The sequence below is a fragment of the Heptranchias perlo genome, chromosome 4 (genome assembly GCF_035084215.1).
Source record: "Heptranchias perlo isolate sHepPer1 chromosome 4, sHepPer1.hap1, whole genome shotgun sequence".
Classification (NCBI taxonomy): domain Eukaryota; kingdom Metazoa; phylum Chordata; class Chondrichthyes; order Hexanchiformes; family Hexanchidae; genus Heptranchias; species Heptranchias perlo.
The window spans coordinates 61,976,745-62,000,334 of NC_090328.1; the positions used below are offsets into that span (position 1 = coordinate 61,976,745).

Here is a 23,590-nt window from a genome sequence, read left to right on the forward strand (position 1 = left end):
AAAGTACCTCAATGAATTTTACAATTTCCGCTCTCAAGCACACCAGTGCCTATGGGCTATCAAGACTGCTTGTCCAACATCCTGTTCTGGATGAGCCATAACTTCCTCCATCTAAACATCGGGAAGATCAAAACTATCATCTTTGGCCCCTATCCACCAAAATCTTACTATAAACTCCAGCCCTCTTCCCAGCCACCGTCTCAGGCTGAATCAGACTGTTTGCAATCTCAGCGTTTCTCTAGGCTGTCCCAGCCTTCGATCCTCCACCCAACATAAACTTCAGTTCATCCAAAACTCTGCTGCTCATATCTTATCCTGAGCAAGTCCCACTTGCCCACCAGTCCCGTTCTCACTGACCTACATTGGCTCCCCGTCACATCTTTAAAGTTCTCATCCTTGTGTTTAAATTAGATTTATAAAGGTTTAGCATGACTTCCTTCTTTTGTATTCAATGCCCCTATTTACAAAGCTAAGTATCCCATAAGCTTTCTTTACTTCCTTATCAATTTGCCCTGCCACCTTCAAAGATTTGTTAATAGTACCCCCAGATCCCTATGCTCTCGCACCCCCCTCAAAATAGTACCATTTAGATTATACTGTTTCTCTATGTTGTTCCTCCCAAAGTGCATCACTTCACACTTATTCGCATTAAATTGTATCTGCCATGTGACTGCCCATTTCACCAATCTGTCTATGTCCTCCTGAGGTCTGCTGCTATCCTTCTCATTACTTACCACATTGTCAAGTTTTGAATCATCCGCAAACTTTGAAATTGTGCTCCCTATACCCAAGCCCAGGTAATTTATATATAACAAGAAAAGCAATGGTCCTAATACCGATCCCTGGGGGACCCCATTGCATACTTCTCACCAGTCAGAAAAACATGCATTCACCACTACTCTCTGCCCATCATTCCTAAGCCAATTACATACCCAAGTTTCCACTGTCCCTTTAATCCAATGTGCTTCTATTTTCTGAATATGTCTGTTATGTGGTACTTTATCAAATGCCTTTTGAAAGACTGTTTATACAACATCTACAGCTCTACATCAACTCTCTCTAATACTTCATCAAAGAACTCAATCAGATTAATCAGGCACGATTTGCCTTTAACAAATCCATGCTGGCTGTCCCTTATTAACACATGCTTCTCTAAGTGAGAATTAATGAAATCCTTGACAATGGTCTCTCGTAGTTTTCCCACCACTGACATTAGACTGATTGACCTACAGTTACCAGGTTTATCCCTCTCCCCTTTATTGAAAAGGAATGTATCATTTGCAATCTTCCTGTCCTCCACCACTCCCATATCCAAGGACTTTTGAAAGATTGTGGTCAGAGCTTATGCTATCTCCGCCCTTGCTTCCCTCAGCAACCTAGGATGCATCCCATCTGGACTGGTGACTTGATAACTTTGAGTGATGCCAACCTGTTTAGCAGCTCCTATCTATTTTTATCCTATCCAATATCTCTACTCCCTTCTCCTCTACTGCGACATAAACTTCATCCTCTTCTTTTATGAAGACAGATGCAAAGTACTCTTTCAGTACCTCAGTCATGCCCTCTGCCTCCAAAAGAAGATGTCCTTCTTTGTCCCTAATCAGCCCAAGCATTCCTTTAACTTTTTGTGTGTTTATAAAAGATTTTTGGGTTCCCTTTTATGTTGTCAGCTAATTTTTTCTCATATTCTCTGTTTGCCCCTCATATATCCTTTTTCAATTTCCTCCTGCACTCTTGTATTCTGCCTGGTTTTCTACTGTATTCTGTACCTGACATTTGTCATAAACCTCCCTTTTTATTTTAAGCTCTATTTCCTTTGTCATCCAGGGAGCTCTAGCTTTGGATGCCCCAGCTTACCTCATTATGGGAATATGCTTGGTTTGTACCCAAACTATCTCCGCCTTGAAGGCCTGCCATTACTTGTTTACTGTTTTCTTGGCCAATCTTTGTTTCCAGTCCACCTGTGCTAGATCCCTTCTCAAATCACTGAAATTGGCTCTCTTCCAGTTGGGTATTTCCACCTTTGATTTTTCTTTGTCCCTTTCTGTTATTTTAAGCTTAATTTTATTATGATCACCATTACCCAGATGTTCTCTCATTGAAACACACTTCACTTTCCCTACTTCATTCCCCTGAACTAGATCCAACAGTGCTTCCTTCCTCATTGGGTGAGAAACATACTGATTAAGAAAGTTCTCCTGTACACATTTTTGGAATTTTTCACCCTCCTTGCCCTCTACACTGTTTTTCCCCAGTCTTTATATTGCCCTGAAATTTGCCTACAGATTTGATCCTCTATCTCCTTCTCACTATTTCGGGGTCTATAGTAAACACCCAGCAATGTAACAGCTCCTTTCTGTTCCTTAACTCTAACCAAATAGATTCAATCTTTGAACTCTCCAGTACACTCAGGTATCTAGTATAATCGTCATTTAGAAAGGCACAGATTAATCAAGGACAGTCAGCATGGATTTGTTAAGGGAAGGTTGTGTCTGACTAACCTGATTGAATTTTTGAGGAGGTGACAAGGAGGATCGATAAGGGTAACGCGTTTGATGTAGTCTACGTGGATTTGAGCAAGGCTTTTCACAGGGTCCCACATGGCAGGCTGGTCAGAAAAGTACAAGCCCATGGGATCCAAGGGAAAGTGGCAAGTTGGATCCAAAATTGGCTCAGTGGCAGGAAGCAAAGAGTAATGGTCAACAGGTGTTTTTGTGACTGGAAGGCTGTTTCCAGTGGGGTCTGGCAGGGCTCAGCACTAGGTCCATTGCTTTTTGTAGTAAATATCAATGATTTAGACTTAAATCTAGGGGGTACAATTAAGAAGTTTTCAGATGATACAAAAGTTGGCCGTGTGCTGATAGTGAGGAAGAAAGCTGTAGACTACAGGAAGATATCAATGAATTGGTCAGATGGACAGAAAAGTGGCAAATGGATTTCAATCCAGAGACGTGTGAGGTAATGCATTTAGGGCAAACAAGGCAAGGGAATACACAATAAATGGGAGGATACTGAGAAGTGCAGAGGAACAGAGGAACCTTGGAGTGCATGTCCACAGATCTCTGAAAGTAGCAGGAGAGGTAAATAAGATGGTTAAGAAGGCATATGGGATGCTTTCCTTTATTAGCCGAGGTATTGAATATAAGAGCAGAGAGGTTATGCTAGAACTGTATAAAACACTAGTTAGGCCACAGCTACAGTACTGCGTACAGTTCTGGTCACCACATTACAGGAAAGATGTAATTGCACTAGAGAGGGTACAGAGGAGATTTACGAGGATGATGCCAGCACTGGAGAATTTTAGCTATGAGGAAAGATTGGATGGGCTGGAGTTGTTTTTATTTGGAACAAAGGAGGCTGAGGGGATATTTAATTGAGGTGTACAAAATTATGAGGGGCCTAGATAGAGTGGATAGGGAGGACCTAATTCCCTTAGCAGAGAGGTCAATAACCAGGGGACATAGATATAAAGAAATTGGTAGAAGGATTAGAGGGGAGCTGATGAGAATTTTTTTCACCCAGAGGGTGGTGGGCGTCAGGAACTCACTGCCTGAAAGGGTGGTAGAGGCAGAAACCCTCATTACATTTAAAAAGTACTTGGATATACACTTGAAGTGCCATAACTTACAAGGCTACGGACCAAGAACTTCAAAGTGGGATTAGGGTGGATGGCTCTTTTTCGGCCACAAAGACAATGGGCCGAATGGCTTCCTTCTGTGTCATAAATTTCTATGATTCTATAATCTCTCCCTCTTTGATTTGGCATCTGTTTTTCCTTATGTCTCTGTGAAGTGCCTTGGAATGTTTTTCTACATTAAAGATGCTATATAAATGTCATGTGTTAAATAGTTGTATTGTTGGAATGTATAGCAATACTATTGGATAATACTTTTTGTGGTGAACTCAGGCAAGCTTTCCTGAATAATTATAGTTGTCCTGCGCATTATTGCACAAGTGTTTATAAGTGGATTGTCACAAGCAAAAATCTATTTGGTAAGCTTTTCTACTGTTGCATAAGCAGGCAGTACAATTGCATAACTTGCCTTGAAAAATATCTTTGCGTCTTAAAAACATCACTGGATTGTTCATGTGATCATCCCTTTAAAATGACATGAATCCCTGAATATTTCATGGGCAAATTTGTAGCCATTGGCTTGTAAAACTATAGCATGATAACTTAATTTGTGTCAGAAAACATCATTGTGTTACAGAAATGTGACTTTGTTACTTGTCACATTATGTTGGTCCATTTTAGGGCTTTGTTTTCCTGATGTGGGGACAATCCACTTAAAATATTTTATGGCTTTCTCACTGAATCAGTTAACAAAGGTACTGCCTCATGTGGAATTGATCTTCGGATCAGGAATGTTTGAGATTCAGTTGCTGTAAGCGTGCTACAAATGGCCTCAGTTTCCCTAGGGAAAGGAAAATCAATCAGGGTGCTGTTCCTGATTCCCATCCAGTGCCGCCTGTGGATATCTGATGAGAATAGGATTGAGCTCTGCTCAAGTGAGTCAAAAGCCTGCCAATTGTGATGCAGAGAATGGCCATTTAAGAGAAACACTGGAGGTTGGATGATATGTGTGGTATTGTATCCTAATATAACTCACTGCCTTTAGGAGGGCAGGAGAGAATATTGGAGGGAAAAATCTTTTATGAATACTATAAACATTAAGGTGAAGTGCTTCCAAACTCCACCGTTATGATTGAGTGTTTTTACTTCTAAATTGAGATTATTAGAGTTAAATGGGCATGAGAATACACTAAAATGTGGAAAAGCACTACACAAATGTGATAAACATTTTTGGCATTATCTATAAATTCAATAAATGTAACAAATTGTAAAAAATCTAATTCAGTACAGAGAATTTGGCCAACGGGTCCAAACACCTCTCATTTATGCCAATAAAGTAACTGATGTTTTTTAAAGTTGCAGAAAATTTCAATCCTCAAGCTTTCCCTCTGACAGATCTGGTATGATCTAGGTTCAATTACTTTTGCAAATCTGCTGTCTCTTGTACTAATTCTACCTATTACATCTGGCATCTTTATCAGACTGAGGGATCCATGCCAATTTTAACTATGCTTATAACTTCTATAAATCCATTCTAAGAACTGCTAAGCCCAACATTATTAAAAGAAGCATCAACTGCTGGCTTCCTGTTCTTCCAGCAGCTGCTTCTGGTCTGTTGCCAAAGCTGTCTCCCATAACTTCTATGAATCCTCCTTCCCATCTTTCTTCTGTCCTGACACCACCGTTTTTCTCTCTCCCCTAAAGAGGAGATGACCTTTTTGGCCCATGTTTCTCCACTAATTCTAATCTCTATTCTTGGCAAAGAACATTTCTCTAGTTTTTATCCTGTTCTACCATCAAGATGGACATTAAATTTTATCACTGGACTCCAAAAAGACATTTGCTGCTGATGATATTTGTTCATCATTCTCAAAGTGAGTGCCTCCAAACCTGTCCTGTGCCATGTCATTTCTCTTATTCCCTGTCCAACTTTCTTTCTACTTGAATATTTGTTTGAGTTCACTCTATCCCTAGGAAAGGTGATCCCTTTTACTACTCTAAGTACTGCCCCATTGCTCGTACATCAATTATGGAAGCTGCTGCCTGTGATCAAATTATCACGTTGAAAATTCTGGCCTAATACATCATCACCAGCGTGCTTTTTGATCTGACCATGCCACTTGTGATCTTGGACTAGATTTTCCTCAGTGGTGAATTTACTACTGAAATGGCACCAAAATTTCACTTCCATCCATCTCTGTAACTCTGCCGTGAAGAAGCTTAATTTTCTTTAGTGCTCACATGTGCGTGGCAGGTGGCCAGCATTGTTAGCACCCTTCATAAGGAGTCCGCCTCCAGGGGAGAAGAAAATCCATTGCTGCTGCAAGAACTCTAAGATCAACCATGATCTTATTGAATGGCGGAGCAGGCTCGAGGGGCCGATTGGCCTACTCCTGCTCCTGTTTCTTATGTTCTTATAACTGAAAGAGCCAGGAGCCATTTTGTTTCTGTAACAATATGGTTCACGCCAATGTCTTAGACTGCTGCTTCTTCAGGGCACCGGGGCCACAAATGTAAAGACTCTTCAGTTCAGATGTTACTATTTGTGATCCAGCAAAGGAGGACCAAACTCTTTGGGCTTGAGAAAAGGAGGCCTACGAATGGCATAATTCACACTCTTGGAAGGATGTGGCCTTAGCAGTGAATACCACCTCCAGCAAATCCCAGAACAATTATTCATTGGTGGGAGATAGTTGCTGACCTCTCCAGGGCAACCAAGGTAAGAGGAGACAGTGCAACTTTGTAGCAGTGCTTGTCCTCAGTTGCGGATAACTTGCCGTCATTGCGTTAAACACCATCTGTAGATTACCAGCTACATGCAGGAGGTACCACAATATCCCTCACACCCTGTATTTCTTTACTCACAGCTGAACATGTAGTGGAAGACTCACATGATAGGTATTGCATTGCTAGCACCTGTTCTCACCCACATTAAGGAATGCCTTCTGAAACTTGGGTGGGTTGGCTTTCATATTATGACCTGTAGAGTGCGGCGGCACAGCGGTCACCAATAAACAGTTTTATTTGAAATCACAAGCTTTCGGAGGCTTCCCGAAAGCTTGTGATTTCAAATAAAACTGTTGGACTATAACCTGGTGTTGTAAGACTCCTTACATTTGCCCACCCCAGTCCATCACCGGCATCTCCACATCAAAGAGAACAACCCCAGCCTATCCAATCTTTCCTCATTGCTAAAATTCTCCAGTCCTGGCGACATCTTCATAAATCTCCTCTGTACCCTCTCTAGTGCAATCACATCTTTCCTGTAATGTGGTGACCAGAACTGTACACAGTACTCAAGCTGTGGCCTAACCAGTGTTTTTTACAGTTCCAGCATAACCTCCCTGCTCTTATATTCTGTGCCTCGGCTAATAAAGGAAAGCATGCCATATGCCTTCTTAACCACCTTATTTACCTGTCTTGCTACCTTCAGGGATCTGTGGACATGCACTCCAAGGTCCCTCACTTCCTCTACACCTTTCAGTATCCTCCCATTTATTGTGTATTAGGAAGTGCAGGAACAGAGAGACCTGGGGGTGTATGTACTCAAATCTTTGAAGGTGGCAGGACAAGTTGAAAAGCCTGTTAAAAAAGTATACAGGATCCTGGGCTTTATTAATAGAGGCACAGAGTACAAAAACAAAGGAGTTATGCTAAACCTTTATAAAACACAGGTTTGGCTGCAGCTGGAGTATTGTGTTCAATTCTGGTCACCACAGTTTAGGAAAGATCTCAAGGCCTTAGAGAGGCAGAAAAGATTTGCTACATTGGTACCAGCGATGAGGGACTTCAGTTATGTGGAGAGACTGGAGAAGCTGGGATTGTTCTCCTTAGAACAGAGATGGTTAAGGGGAGATTTGTTAGAGGTGTTCAAAATCATGAACGGTTTTGATAGAGTAAAGAAGGAAAAACTGTTTCCAGTGGCAGAAGGGTCGGTAACCAGAGGAGACAGATTGAAGGTCAACGGCAAAAGGGCCAGAGGTGACATGAGGAATTTTTTTTTTACATACGAGTTGTAATGATCTGGAATGCACTGTCTGAATAGGTGGTGGAAGCAGATTGAACAGTAACTTTCAAAATGGAATTGGGTAAGTACTTGAAGGCAAAAAATACAGGGCTATGGGTAAAGAGCAGGGGAATGGGACTAATTGGATAGTCTTTCAAAGAGCTGGCACAGGTGTGATGGGCCGAATAGTCTCCTCCTGTGCTGTACCTACTATGATACTAAGACTGCACTTCCCACCAACCCCTCCTCCCCCCACCGAAGCAATTTGGGAGAAATGCCAATTGCTGTCTGAAGACCTACTTCCACTTCTACCAGGAGGACAGCATTATCTGTACCAGTCAAGGTCACCACTGCCTTGAAGTTTTTTCCAACTTGATCTTTCTGGGCAGCATCTGGAGACCTTTGCTAGATTAGTCAGGCAGCAGCTCATCTTTTTATTAAGAAGGTCACTGATGCTCTCTTCCATGTATGCTGCACAGTTCATTTCCTTCCCAATGGAAACAGAGAGCTCTATTTCCATAACTACGAGCAAAGTTATTTAGTAGATTGGTTCATAGGAGGAGCACATCTGTATGTGAAAGCTTTGAAAAGACTGGGTTGATGCAGGTACTGATAAGTTCGGTCCTGTCAATCTCTAGTTATTGTCTATGTGACTGCATTTGAAGAGGTCTGGTTTGGAGAGTGCGTCCCGGTCCAATATCCCTTTGTGTGATACCCGCAGTTCCACCTTAGTCAGTGGTGGTGGAATAAATGGGTCAATTTCCTGACTTGGTGACACAGTCATGTTGTAATCTAGTTGAGAAATGCAAAAATATCTCTTCACTAATCTTGAAGTGTCTGCTATGCCTCAGATCACTAGCATTAGAGGTTGGGAGCGACCTCCTTAATTATTGTCTTCCGACTTCATCCAAGTTTCATCATGTACGACTGTTATAATTTCACAACTTTTAATTTCACTTTCCCTGAGAACAAGGGTGATGGATCAATGTTGTTTTGCCAATAGCATCTACGAACAGAGTAGATATATACACTAAACACAGAACTCTATCAAAGCCAGGGTAAGTCAAGCCAAAACTGGTGGAAGCTATTGAGTACAGTTGTCTTGCATTAAGAGCTAGGAAGAAGAACTACGCAGAGGTCTCAGTAGAAGTCAGCAAATGTATTATAACTGTCTCAAGATGCTGAGTTTGCGGAATCTGTAGATTCAATTCTCTGCACACTTGCCCTGTGCCCCATGTTGTGACTGAGCTGAAAAATCATTTTCTATTGCAGTAATTTATAGGGTCATCTGAGGTTAATTGCAGTGATCAGAAACTGAAGGCATCAAATTCATGAGTTGTACTGTCTGGGGGAAGCTGTAGCCTCTTGTCTTCAAAGGTGATGTCATAATTGTCACAGGATATCTTATAATAGAAAGAAAGGTCCACTGCAGTAGAAACATAGAAACATAGAAAATAGGAGCAAGAGTAGGCTATTCGGCCCTTTTGGCAATGAAGTCCAACATACCATTCGCCATCCTAACTGCTTGCTGCACCTGAATGCTCGCTTTCAGCGACTGGTGTACAAGGACACCCAGGTCTCGTTGCACCTCCCCTTTTCCCAATCTATCACCATTCAGATAATAATCTGCCTTTCTGTTTTTACAACCAAAGTGGATAACTTCACATTTATCCATGTTATACTGCTTCTGCCATGTTCTTGCCCACTCACCCAACTTGTCTAAATCACATTGGAGCCTCTTTGCATCCTCCTCACAGCTCACATTCCACCCCAGCTTTGTGTCATCTGCAAACTTGGAAATGTTACATTTAGTTCCCTCATCAAATCATTGATATATATTGTGAATAGCTGGGGCCCAAGCACTGATCCCTGTGGTACCCCACTAGTCACTGCCTGCCACCCGGAAAAAGACCCGATTATTCCTACTCTCTGTTTCCTGTCTGTCAACCAATTCTCAATCCATGCCAGAATATTCCCCCCAATCCCACATGCTTTAATTTTGCACACTAACCTCTTGTGTGGGACCTTATCAAAAGCCTTCTGAAAATGCAAATACACCACATCCACAGGTTCTCCCCTATCTATTCTGCTAGTTACATTCTCAAAAAACTCCAGTAGATTTGTTAAGCATGATTTCCCTTTCATAAACCCATGCTGACTTTGTCCAATCCCGTTAATGCCCTCCAAGTGTTCTGTTATCACATCTTTTATAATAGACTCTAGCATTTTCCCCACTACTGATGTTAGGCTAACTGGTCTGTAATTCCCTGTTTTTTCTCTCCCTCCTTTTTTAAATTGTGGGGTTACATTTGCCACCCTCCAATCTGTAGGAACTTTTGCAGAGTCTATAGCATTTTGGAAGATGATCACTAATGCATCCATTATTTCCAGGGCCATTTCCTTTCGTACTCTGGGATGTAGATGATCAGGCCCTGGGGATTTGTTAGCCTTTAGCCCCATTAATTTCCCTGGCACTATTTTTTTTACTAATACTGGTTTTCTTCAGTTCCTCCCTCTCATTAGACCCTTGGTTCCCTAACATTTCTGGCAGGTTATTTGTGTCCTCCTTTGTGAAGACAGAACCAAAGTATGTGTTTAATTGTTCTGCCATTTCTTTGTTCCCCATTATAATTTCCCCCATTTCTGACTGTAAGGGACCTACATTTGTCTTCACTAATCTTTTTCTCTTGACATATTTATAGAAGCTTTTACAGTCAGTTTTTATGTTCCCTGCTGGTTTACTCTCATACTCTATTTTCCTCTCTTAATCAATCTCTTTGTCCTCCTTTGCTGAATTCTGAACTGCTCCCAATCCTCAGGCTTGCCGCTTTTTCTGGAAATTTTATATGTCTCCTCTTTGGATATACTACTATTTCAAATTTCTTTTGTAAACCATGGTTGAGCCACCTTCCCTGTTTTATTTTTGCGCCAGACAGGAATGAATGATTGTTGTAATTCCTGCACACGCTCTTTAAATATTAGCCATTGCCTATCCACTGTCATCCCTTTTAGTAAAGTTCCCCAATCTATCATAGCCAACTCACACCTCATACTTTCATAATTTCCTTTATTTAGATTCAGGACCCTAATTTCGGATTCAACTACTTCACTCTCCTTCTTAATGAGGAATTCTATTAATGTTATGGTCGCTCTTCCCTAAGGCACGCCACACAACAAGATTGTTAATTGATCCTTTCTCATTGCACAATACCCAGTCTAGGATCACCTGTTCTATAGTTGGTTCCTCAACGTATTGGTCTAGAAAACCATCATGTACACACTCCAGGAATTCCTCCTGAACAGTATTATTGCTAATTTGGTTTGACCAATCTATATGTAGATTAAAGTCACCCATGATTATAGTTGTACCCTTCTTGCATACATCTCTAATTTCCTGTGTAATGCCCTCCCCTACATCTCCACTACTGTTTGGTGGCCTATAGACAACCCCCACCAACGTTTTCTGCCCCTTGGTGTTTCTTAGCTCCACCCATACAGATTCCACATCGTGATTTTCCGAGCCAATATCCTTCCTCACTATTGCATTGATTTCCTCCTTTACCAACAACACTACCCCACCTCCTTTCCTTTTTTGCCTGTCCTTCTTAAATATTGAATACCCCTGGATGTTCAGTTCACATCCTTGGTCACCCTGCAGCCATGTCTCTGTAATCGCAGCTATATTATAACAGCTAATATCTATCTGCGCTGTTAATTCATCGAGCTCATTGCGAATGCTCCACATATTTAGACACAATGCCTTTAGACTTGTCTTTTAAGATTGTTGTCATCTTAGTATTATTTTACACTGTGGCCCTATTTGTTTCTCGCCCTTGTTTTCTCTGCCTTCCATTATTGCTTCTTCCCTTTCTGTCTTTTGTTTCTATCCTTGTTTCCCCCTCCTCTGTCTCCCTGCTCAGGTTCCCATCCCCCTGCCATTCTAGTTTAAACCTTCCCCAACAGCACTAGCAAATGCCCCCGCGAGGACATCAGTCCCGGTCCTGCTCGGGTGTAACCCGTCCCGCTTGTACAGGTCCCACTTTCTCCAGAACCGGTCCCAATGTCTCAGGAATCTAAATCCCTCCCTCCTTCACCATTCCTGCAGCAACGCATTCATCTGGTCTATTCTCTTGTTCCTATATTCACTAGCACGTGGCACTGGTACTAATCCTGAGATCACTACCTTTGAGGTCCTGCTTTTAATTTATCTCCTAACTCCTTAAATTCACCTTGCAGGACCTCATCCCTTTTCTTACATATGTCATTGGAACAGATATGGACCACGACTACTGGCTGTTCACCCTCCCCCTCCAGAATGCCCTGCAGCCGCTCCGTGACATCCTTGACCCTAGCACCAGGGAGGCAACATACCATCCTGGAGTCACGTTTGCGACCGCAGATACACCTATCTGTTCCCCTTACAATTGAATCCCCTATCACTATAGCCCTGCCACTTTTATTCCTCCCCTCCTGTGCAGCAGAGCCACCCGTGGTGCCACGAACTTGGCTCTTGCTGCTTTCCCCTGATAAGCTATCTCTCCCAACAGTATCCAATGCGGTATATCTGTTTGAGAGGGAGATGGCCCCAGGGGACCCCTGCTCTACCTGCCTAGTCCTTTTACTCTGCCTGGCGGTCACCCATTTCCTTTCTGCCTGCGTAATCTTTACCTGCGGTGTGACCACCTCACTGAACGTGCTATCCACGATAATCTCAGTATCATGGATGCTCCATGATGAATCCACCCGCAGCTCCAGCTCCGAAATGCGGTTAGCCAGTAGCTGCAGCTGGACACACTTACTGCAGACATGGTCGCCAGGGACACCTGTAGTGTCCATGACTTCCCACATCGTGCAGGAGGAGCATATCACGGTTGCGAGCTCTGCTGCCATGACTGGCCTTGGATTTACACTGCGTTCACTTCTCAGACTCTTTTCCCGCTCTCTAGACTCTCCTTTTACACTGCACTCACCTCTCGGACTCTCTTCCTGCTCTCCGACTCTCCTTTTACACTGCGGTCACCTCTCGGACTCTCCTCCCGCTCTCGGACTCTCCTTTTGCACTGCCCTCACCTTTCGGACTCTCCTTTTACACTGCGCTCACCTCTCAGACTCTCCTCCCACTCTCGGACTCTCCTTTTACACTGCGCTCACCTCTCGGACTCTCTTCCCGCTCTCCAGACTCTCCTTTTACACTGCGCTCACCTCTCGGACTCTCTTCCCATTCTCCAAACTCTCCTTTTACACTGCGCTCACCTCTCGCACCCTCCTTCCACTTTCAGACTCTCCTTTTACACTGCACTCACCTCTCGGACTCTCCTTTTACACTGCGCTCACCTCTCGGACTCTCCTTTTACACTGCGCTCACCTCTCGGACTCTCCTCCCACTCTCAGACTCTCCTTTTACACTGCGCTCACCTCTCGGACTCTCCTTTTACACTGCGCTCACCTCTCGGACTCTCTTCCCGTTCTCCAAACTCTCCTTTTACACTGCGCTCACCTCTCGCACCCTCCTTCCACTCTCAGACTCTCCTTTTACGCTGCGCTCACCTCTCGGACTCTCCTTTTACACTGCGCTCACCTCTCGGACTCTCCTCCCACTCTCAGACTCTCCTTTTTCACTGCACTCACCTCTTGGACTCTCCTTTTACACTGCGCTCACCTCTCGGACTCTCCTCCCACTCTCGGATCATTTTTAATCATAAGCCATGATCTAATAGAATGGCAAAACAGGCTCGAGGGGTGAATGGCCCTACTCGTGTTCCTATGTTCCTATGTAACTATATCTGTGCTCCGAGAAAGTATTTAAATTAAGATTTTTTTATTTGAGCTTTGCAGTTATAAATTAATGGTTGTACCATACGTCGTTCATCATTACACAGTGATTTACAGGTACACTCAGCAATGTGTTCAACTCAATTGTTGAAAAGCTGATATTCAAGGTCTTCATCAATTCAAGTGGCTGCCTTTTCTTAGTCAGATAAAAGTTCTCCTTTAACCTGTGCCAATTCTTTCTCCAGCAATTCACCATGAAACAATACAGATATGTGTGTATCTGATTTGATTCAGATGAGTGGTACTAAAAGTAAATGCACTGTGGCAACACAATATAAATTATATGTAGAATACGAAATACTGGGATGAAATAATTGTGTAATTTTAGACATACTTAAAAAAAAATTATTTCATGTATTTTAGGAGAGACCATCAAATACCCACATAAAGGACATTGTAACATTTCTAATATTTTTTATAATAGTAACATAGGTGGAGAAATTCAACTTGGGGCAAAGTCAGCAGTAACCAGCCATATGCGCCAGTCTGTGCCCGCCTGGGGCCCCAGCCAAATTCGGCTTCAGACCTCATTTAAATGCCTTAGGGGAACTACGGGCGCCAATCTGCAGATTACAGGTTGAGGAGGGTGGGAAATTGGTTAGCTCTTACTCTGAGCTGGCTAGCTGGTTGGGTCTGTAGGCAAAAAGGAACGTGCCTTTACCCTACGTTACAATGTTTGTGACTCTGGGAATTACAGATACATACACACAATGTCGGGTTAACCGTTAACACTTTTATTTGTCTGTTAGACAAACACAATTTTTGCACAATATACACAGGGTAACTACCTTAAGGGTTTCCGTTTACGCTACCCAGTCTCAAATGCTGGTCTGGCTTACCTTGCCCTGGGTGCCTCAACTTGGTGACCAAACCAAGGACTCGTTCTTGACTGCAGTGTCCAGATCTCTCACTACCGTCATATTTATGTCCTGAATTATCATGGCTGCAACGTGATGATCAATTTTGTGCTAATCTCACTTGATCAGTTTGGTCAGTGGGCCTCATGACTGGAGACTCACTTGATCAATTTAGTCAGTGGGCCTCATGACCCATCTTCTCATTAACAGTCAGCCTAGCAACAGTTTCCCAATTTAATATAGTGGCCATTCCACATGTCAATTCAACACAGTGGCCATCTTAAAGTTCCGGGGGTGGGGGTGGAGGAGGTGGGGGGAGGCAGACGATCTCCTGCTCCTCCTGGACCCACAAAACCTGAACATTCTGGGCCCTTTTTTTGGAGCAGCCTCCAGCAGTCCCTGTAAGGATTTCTGGTTAGTCCACTCAGCACCTGGTACATCTAGATGGAATATGCGTGGCACAAGCTCCGCCCATTTGCAAGTGAATTTCACATTCAGAGCCCTACAACTGACATGAATGGTCGTTAGTTGAATTTCTCCCCCATAGTGATAGTTTCTGGTCCATCTAGCATACTTATCCACAATATTCCCCTCGTGCATTTCTAATAACCTTAAATCCCATTTGTTGACAAGATCCTTTCTAGTTCCTTCTTGAAACCCATCGAGGTTTCTTGTTCCACCACCGATGCCAGTAATCTGTTCCACAAACTTACCATTTTAAGTTTTAAAATAAGTTCCTCTTGCATTTCCTATTTTCTGTTATTGCCCTTAATTTGTCAAAGCTTAAATTCTGTATTTGCCAGAAAAAAACTTATTTGGATCCAATTTGTTCAAACATTTCATAATTTTAAACACTTCTATCATCTCCTTTTTCAGCCTTCTCTCTTTCAAAAGAGAAAAGATCTCGAATTTTCAATCTTCTCTCATACCTCATTCCCTTAAGTTCTGGTAGGACTTGTAATGCAAAGAACTTGTAATGCAAAGAACTTGTAGCCCTGCTCTGTACCCCCTCCAATAATTGAATATTCTTTTTGAAAAAGGGAAACCAAAACTGCACAGCGTACTCCAAATGTGGTCTCACCAGGGCTAAATACAGTTGCAAAATGAGCTCTCCAGATTTATATATTATACCACTTGCTATGCATCCCGACATTCTGTTTGCTTTTTTAACAGCCTAGTGCTGATGGTTTTAGTGACCTGTCCACTAAAACCCCATGATCTCTGTCCTGCTCTGATACCTCAAGTACATTCCCATATGGCACATAAACCATGTTAACTTTCCTTCTGCCAAATCTCATAACGCTACATTTCCCTGTATTGAATTTCTCAGTCTACTGATCAAGCTTGTCAAGATCCTATTGAATTTGTGCATGTTGATATTCATAATTTGCCCCCACTTTGGTATCTTCTGAAAATTTGAACATTTTGGACACAATTTCTTCCTCTAAATAATTTATAAAAATGATAAACAACAGCGGGCCCAACACTGAACCTTGTGGCACTCCAGTGGTAACTGGCTGTCAACCAGATGCCTGCCCAAACCCATGCACTACCATGCATTGTTGTGTACCAACCAACCATTTGCCAATCCCTTTTAATGCATTTCCATCCAGCCCATATCAAAATGAACTGAACAATAAAATGTTTTTAAGTTTAACTGACACCAACATTGTTTTATGATGCTTCTATTTTGCATTAGGATACATGAAGTGTTTTACAAACTTTGCTTGTGTGGTTGCAATGTTTTCCTACCTTCTGATTTTTCATCTGCACATTGCAACCTTACAACTTAGTACCCCTCAATGCTGCTTTTGTTTTTGCCTCTCAGCTAACCCCACACAAACATAAACAAAGTGTTTTCAAGGCCTTTATTAATGCTCAGTGCTCAAGTGGTGCCTCTACACATGAGAGGTAATTTTCTGATCTTGTGTTCCTGGCTGAGAATCTCACCCATTGAGAGCATGTAGTCAGAAATTAGGGGTGCAATGCACAATATATTTGGACCATTATTTTAAATGGCTCGAAAGTCCTGCACATCACACACAAGAATCTCCAATAAGCACTCAGTGGATAACATTCCCGTTAAGAAATTTACTCCTCGTGACTATTTCCAACAAATGTGACCTGCACCTCAGGCAAAAGCACAAATTATTAGAGATAAGATCAGAAAGAAGAAGAAAAAATTAAAAGAAAAGGATGTGGGTAATTTTAACCCTCAAAGACGGGTGGGTTGGTGGTGGGTGGGAAGGTAAAAATGTGAAACCCGACCCCAACCCGCCCACTTCCGGTTTTGAGAGGTGAACCGGGGGGCCGGTGACCAACCCGCTCTCAGGAGGTGGGTTGGTCAGTAAAATCTTTGAAGTAAGAGGAGGCAAGAAGGCCCGGTTCAATAGGTAAATGCCTTCATTGCACTGCTTGTGGGCCAGGAGGAACAGGAGTGTTTCCTCCAGGCCCAACAAGGTAAGCACTCTTGACATAGAGCAGGGGTTGCAGGAATTCCTCCTCAAGAAATTGCAAGCCTTCAGTATATGCTTCTCCATCGATTTAAATGAATTCTTGGAACATCAGGCACTGTGGTCGCATCATTTTCTGACCAGTGCTCTCTACCATCACCTCTCTTCATTGAGAGAGCCCAACCATAGAAACAACCCCAGTAAGAACAGAAAGACAAAAGACATACATATGGAAGTAGATACAGACAGACACACAGAATGTCTTGCATTCACAGAAAGTGTGACACATACAGAGCAGAATCAGATAGAAAGAGGCAAATTGGAAGAGTAACAGATTCAGCAATAGAGAGGTAGAGATAAAACAGTATAACAATAAGTGAACGTGTCTCAGAACTAGAAAGAGACAAGGAAGTAGACAGTTAGTTAAATACAATGACAGGGTGAATTTAATGCAAAGAATTAAAGATTGGGAGACAAGTAGAAAAGCCATTGCTTGAAAAGAGACACAAATTAATTTTTCCTTTTTGGCTGTTAGTAATGTCATGGAAGATCAAGTATATTCTATAATAATATATTGTGAGTTATTTGGTATAATGTTCCTGTTGTCATAAAACAGCTTATGCTCAGCTGCACTATGGGCAGTGCCCCAAGAGATCTGCTCGTACCACCAAGTGTACTGATTGACTCCCTCCCGCTCCCCCTCACCCTCCCCTTTCCCCTCCCCCCACAATCACCACCACTTAATACAAGCGCAAAGGATGTGCATTTGAAATAGTTCCAGCATCCATCTGGAAATCTATAGCTTGTGGAAAAGTACATTTTAATATATTGTGTGCACTTAATGAAGTATTTTTGATAAGAAAACCTTTGTGCAAATTTCTGATGTAGCATTGGAAATAAATAAATACTTAAAATGTAAACAAAAGGTTGAAGTAAATGACTTCTGTTTTGCTTTAGTCCTGGAAGAATGTGTTGTACATTCAGGCTGAGTAGTACTGAACAAGCCAATTAAAATGCTAGTATTGACTGCAAGAAATAATTATGTTTCATCAAGCAGTTATAGGATTTGGTAGTAGAATGGAAAACAGTTTTAAAGGTCACAGCACCATTTCCATGGAGTTTATTTTTTTAAATGGTTACAATTGTTTGCACAGTGGGCTGATTTCAAGAAACACATACAGGATTGTGTATATGTACTTTATGTAACTTGATGAATGATGGTACAGCTACTTCGGTCCACAGGTTGCCAAGCTATCATGTTTATTAGATGCTCACTCTTGTTTCCCATCCTGTGCAGGTAGTTGACCAAATAGACCATCTTACCTGTGACCTACAGCTGGAGGAAGAAATGACGGACAGCTCCAAGACTGACACTATAAATAGCACCTCAAGTAGTACAACTGCCTCAAGCCTGGATAAGGTCAAAGTGCACTCAGAAAGGTCAATTTCCAAGACAACAGTGACTTCATCAGCTATCCTCACAGTGCTAAAGAAGGCCAATCCGCCAGCTCCACCTCCACGATTAACACCTGTCCGATGTGAGGAGCCCCGCAGACCCTCTTACTGCGTTAACCCTCTGAAGACCAATGGGGCCTTGCTTCGCAATGGAGCACTATTGTGTAAGACAGATAAAATGCCAAATGGAGATGTGTATTGTCTCCCTGGTAGCAATCCAGAAAAATTGCCCAAACAGCCATCGGTGCCCAGAGTTGATAAAGACAAATGTTCACAGATTACACGGGAAAGAGTTCGATTTAATGAGGAAGTTCAGTACCATGGCTACTGTCCAGACTGTGATGTTCAATATGACATGAGAAACAAGGATGTGCACTTGCATGGTGAATTGAGCAATGCAAAAGGAAAGCCACCTCACCAGTGTCCTCCCCTTGAAAATGGAGGATCAGGCACTAACTTTAGTAATAATTTCCCAACCATAAAAGCTAAAACCACGCCTCCACAGACTGCTCCAAAACCTCAAAAAACTATTCTGAGGAAAACAACAACCACAACAGTTTGATGCAAGGATCTTGAAAACTCTTTTGTATCCTAATGAATTGAGCACTTTCTACTCGAGCAATAAAGAGCCAAAACACATTATACCCAGTGTTCTCCAGTGAAGTGACACGGAAGAAACCATGGTAAGTGTATTCATTTCCTCTTCTAAAGTCTTCCATTATTTGTGCCACTAGTATTGCAGTTGATGGTGTATTCTACAGAGTGCATTATATTGGTCGTGACAACTAGAAACATCAATGTATTGAAGCTATAGCATACCTCTCTGTTAGCCCTTATAGACCATTAAAAGCAATGTGATAATATTCATCCTAAACATTACTGTCCCCTCTCTGATAGCTGCATTTATTCTCACCGCAGTACTTAGTTAACATTCTTTACCGCCAAAGTCTATTTATGTGTAATAATAATTAAGTCAAGCTAACTTTGGGCTAGTTTACTCCTGATTGTACAATAACATTGAAATCACCTCAGAAAAGGTACTAGAAAAACTGATATAGAATTCACTCTGGTGCATGTCACTCCCTACTTTTATAGCTGTTTTTTTTCCAGTAAAAACTCTATGCTACACTTTTTTGTGTAAGTCACATCCCTATAATTAAAAAATATGCAAACATAATTATCTACCACCAGGTTCTGACAGTGTAGAATATAGTCACTAAAAATACAGTATTGCAACTTAGATGATGGAGCCAATGAGATTTAATGAACCAAAATAAAAGGACTTGTATTAAATTCTTACCCTAATATTTATATGAGTAATGCAATTTTCTGTTTGCTACAGTACAAGACTCACATAGCGCCAATAATGGAAATGGTCTTGTAATAGTGCTGTAAATAGTCTTTTCAAACAATTTTCCATAAGTGAGATATATCAAAAAGAGAAATTATTGGGTTTTGACTTATACATTTTCTTGTATGAGCACAAAGTGCTCAGTGTTCCATCTTTTATGACTTATACTCTATTTGTTTTGGGTGTTCTGCAGCTTTCCATGGGAAACACAGCTATTGTCTGTTGGATAAAAGCACGTGTAAATGCTCTTTGTGCTTGGCTTTTTTATTTGGTATATATATTGGTTCTGAGTCAAATGTACTGAAAGTGGGATTAATCCACCCTATGAATTTTAGGGAATGGTTTACTGTAAAGATATCATGATAAATAAGCCCTACACAAAACCTAACTCAGTAAATTAAATATTTTTGGACATCATTATCTGTGTAACACTTTAACCAGTACAAGCCCAGATCAAGGTTTGAACAAGCTGTCCTCCAGATGGCATTAACCACCATTTCTGTTTGCACTGCTGCTATTTTTTTGTTTTTAACTTCACAAATGTGCGATATTTTACAAATTAAATCAATGCAACTCAGTAAGAATTCTAGGAAAGTACAAATAAAAGCCAGTTAATAGAGAAGAACAATCTCCCAAGATAGTTTCACAACAACCAGAAATTAATGAATGTTTGAGATCAGAACTGGTGACTGAAAGAACTAACTCCAGCAACATAGGTAAAGAATCCTGTGAAACTCCTTTAAAAGGTTTATTGATATTGTAATAGTTCAAACTAAATCACCAGACTTTTATTTTAATGCAGTGTCCAGTGAGAGAAGCAAAAAAAGAACTTATGTTTCTACAATGCCTTTCAGGACATCCCAAGAGCACTTCATGGTCAATGAAGTACTTTTGAAGTGTAGTCACTGTTGTAATGTGGATAAATGTGGCAGCCAATTTGGACTCAGTATGGTCCCACAAACAGCAATAAGATAAAGGACCAGATTATATGTTTTTTAGTGATCTCAGATGAGGGATAAATATTGACCAGGTCACCGGGAGAACTCCCCTGTTCTTCAAAAACCCATCTGGTTCACTAATGTCCTTTAGGGAAGGAAACCTGCCATCCTTACCCGGTCTGGCCTATATGTGACTCCAGAATCACAGCAATATGGTTGATTCTGAATCACCCTCTGAAATGGCCTAGCAAGTCACTCAGTTGTACAATCTCGCTACGAAAAGTCATAATAAGAATAAAACCAGACAGACCACCCGGCATCGGACCACTAGGCACCGGACACGACAAAGACAAAACAAGCCCAGCTGACCCTTCAAAGTCCTCCTCACGAACATCTGGGGACTTGTGCCAAAATTGGGAGAGCTGTCCCACAGACTAGTCAAGCAACAGCCTGACATAGCCAAACTTACAGAATCATACCTTTCAGCCAATGTCCCAGACTCTTCCATTACCGTCCCTGGGTTTGTCCTGTCCCATCGGTAGGACAGACCCACCAAAGGTGGCGGTACAGTGATATACAGTCAGGAGGGAGTGGCCCTGGGAGTCCTCAACATTGTCTCCGGACCCCATGAAATCTCATGGCATCAGGTCAAATATGGGCAAGGAAACCTTCTGCTGATTACCACCTGCCGCCCTCCCTCAGCTGAATCAGTCCTCCTCCATGTTGAACATCACTTGGAGGAAGCACTGAGGGTAGCAAGGACACAGAATGTAGACTGGGTGGGGGACTTCAATGTCCATCACCAAAAGTGGCTTGGGAGCACCAATACTGACTGAGCTGGCTCAGTCCTGAAGGACATAGCTGCCAGACTGGGTCTGCGGCAGGTGGTGAGTGAAACGACATGAGGGAAGAACCTACTTGATCTCGTCCTCACCAATCTACCTGTCACAGATTCATCTGTCCATGACAGTATTGATGTGGAGATGCCGGTGATGGACTGGGGTGGACAAATGTAAGGAATCTTACAACACCAGGTTATAGTCCAAAAGTTTTATTTGAAAATCACAAGCTTTCGGAGGCTTTCTCCTTCGTCAGGTGAGTGTGGAATTCCTTGAAGGTTACCGCATATATAGTCAGAGAACAATGCCTGGTGATTACAGATAATCTTTCCAACTGCCCATTGTCAAGGCAATCAGACAGAGAGATAGTACATACAGGACTACTGAATATACAAACGGTCCGAACCCAAAGACAGAGAGAGTGGGAGAGAGAATGACCAGTTGTATTAAAAACAGATAACTCTTTTTTCGCTGGTGGGGTTACGTGTAGCGTGACATGAACTCAAGATCCCGGTTGAGGCCGTCCTCATGGGTGCGGAACTTGGCTATCAATTTCTGCTCGACGATTTTGCGTTGTCGTGTGTCTCAAAGGCCGCCTTGGAGAACGTTTACCCGAAGATCAGTGGCTGAATGTCCTTGACTGCTGAAGTGTTCCCCGACTGGGAGGAAACCCTCCTCTCTGACGATTGTTGCGCGGTGTCCATTCATCCGTTGTCGCAGTGTCTGCATGGTCTCGCCAATGTACCATGCTCCGGGGCATCCTTTCCTGCAACGTATGAGGTAGACAACGTTGGCCGAGTCACAGGAGTATGAACCATGTACCTGGTGGGTGGTGTCCTCTTGTGTGATGGTGGTATCTGTGTCGATGATCTGGCATGTCTTGCAGAGGTTGCCGTGGCAGGGTTGTGTGGTGTCGTGGACGCTGTTCTCCTGAAAGCTGGGTAATTTGCTGCGAACGATGGTCTGTTTGAGGTTAGGTGGCTGTTTGAAGGTGAGTAGTGGAGGTGTGGGGATGGCCTTAGCGAGGTGTTTGTCGTCATTGATGACATGTTGAAGGCTGCGGAGAACATGGCGTAGTTTCTCCGCTCCGGGGAAGTACTGGATGATGAAGGGTACTCTGTTGGTTGCGTCCCGTGTTTGTCTTCTGAGGTATAGGTAGGAGTGACCACCGCACAGTCCTTGTGGAAACAAATCCCGTCTTCGCACTGAGGACATCATCCAATGTGTTGTGTGGCACTACCACCGTGCTAAATGGGTTAGATTCAGAACAGATCTAGCAGCTCAAAACTGGGCATCCATGAGTCACTGTGGGCCATCTTCAGCAGCAGAATTGTATTCCAGCACAATCTGTAACCTCATGGCCCGGCATATTCCTCACTCTACCATTACCAACAAGCCAGGGGATCAACCCTGGTTCAATGAGGAGTGTAGAAGAGCATGCCAGGAGCAGCACCAGGCGTACCTAAAAATGAGGTGCCAACCCGATGAAGCTACAACACAGGACTACATGCATGCTAAACAGCAGAAGCAACGTGCTATAGACAGAGCTAAGCGATTCCATAACCAACGGATCAGATCAAAGCTCTGCAGTCCTGCCACATCCAGTCATGAATGGTGGTGGACAGTTAAACAACTAACGGGAGGAGGAGGCTCTGTAAACATCCCCAACCTCAACGATGGCAGAACCCAGCACGAGACTGCAAAATACAAAGCCGCAGCGTTTGCAACCACCTTCAGCCAGAAGTGCCGAGTGGATGATCCATCTCGGCCTCCTCCCCATATCCCCACCATCACAGAAGCCAGTCTTCAGCCAATTTGATTCACTCCACGTGATATCAAAAAATGGCTGAGTGCACTGGATACAGCAAAGGCTATGGGCCCTGACAACATCCCGGCTGTAGTGCTGAAGACTTGTGCTCCAGAACTAGCCATGCCTCTAGCCAAGCTGTTCCAGTTCAGCTACAACACTGGCATCTACCCGATAATGTGGCAAATTGCCCAGGTATGTCCTGTCCACAAAAAGCAGGACAAATCCAATCCGGCCAATTACCGCCCAATCAGCCTACTCTCAATCATCAGCAAAGTGATGGAAGGTGTCGTCGACAGTGCTATCAAGCGGCATTTACTCACCAATAACCTGCTCACCGATGCTCAGTTTGAGTTCTACCAGGACCATTCGGCTCCAGACCTCATTACAGCCTTGGTCCAAACATGGACAAATGAGCTAAATTCTAGAGGTGAGGCGAGATTGACTGCCCTTGATATCAAGGTAGCACTTAACCGAA

At 42.7% G+C, this 23,590-nt stretch overlaps 1 protein-coding gene across 4 annotated transcripts in view; it reads left to right on the forward strand.

The window, feature by feature from the left end:
- Positions 1-23,590, forward strand: part of prr16 (proline rich 16) — a 201,704-nt gene that overhangs the window by 108,995 nt on the left and 69,119 nt on the right. For all 4 annotated transcript variants that reach the window (XM_067983016.1, XM_067983017.1, XM_067983014.1 and 1 more), the window contains exon 3: positions 18,020-18,860. In XM_067983016.1, coding sequence (XP_067839117.1) covers positions 18,020-18,739 — 720 coding nt within the window. In that variant the 3' untranslated portion in view covers positions 18,740-18,860. The remainder of the gene's footprint in view (positions 1-18,019; positions 18,861-23,590) is intronic.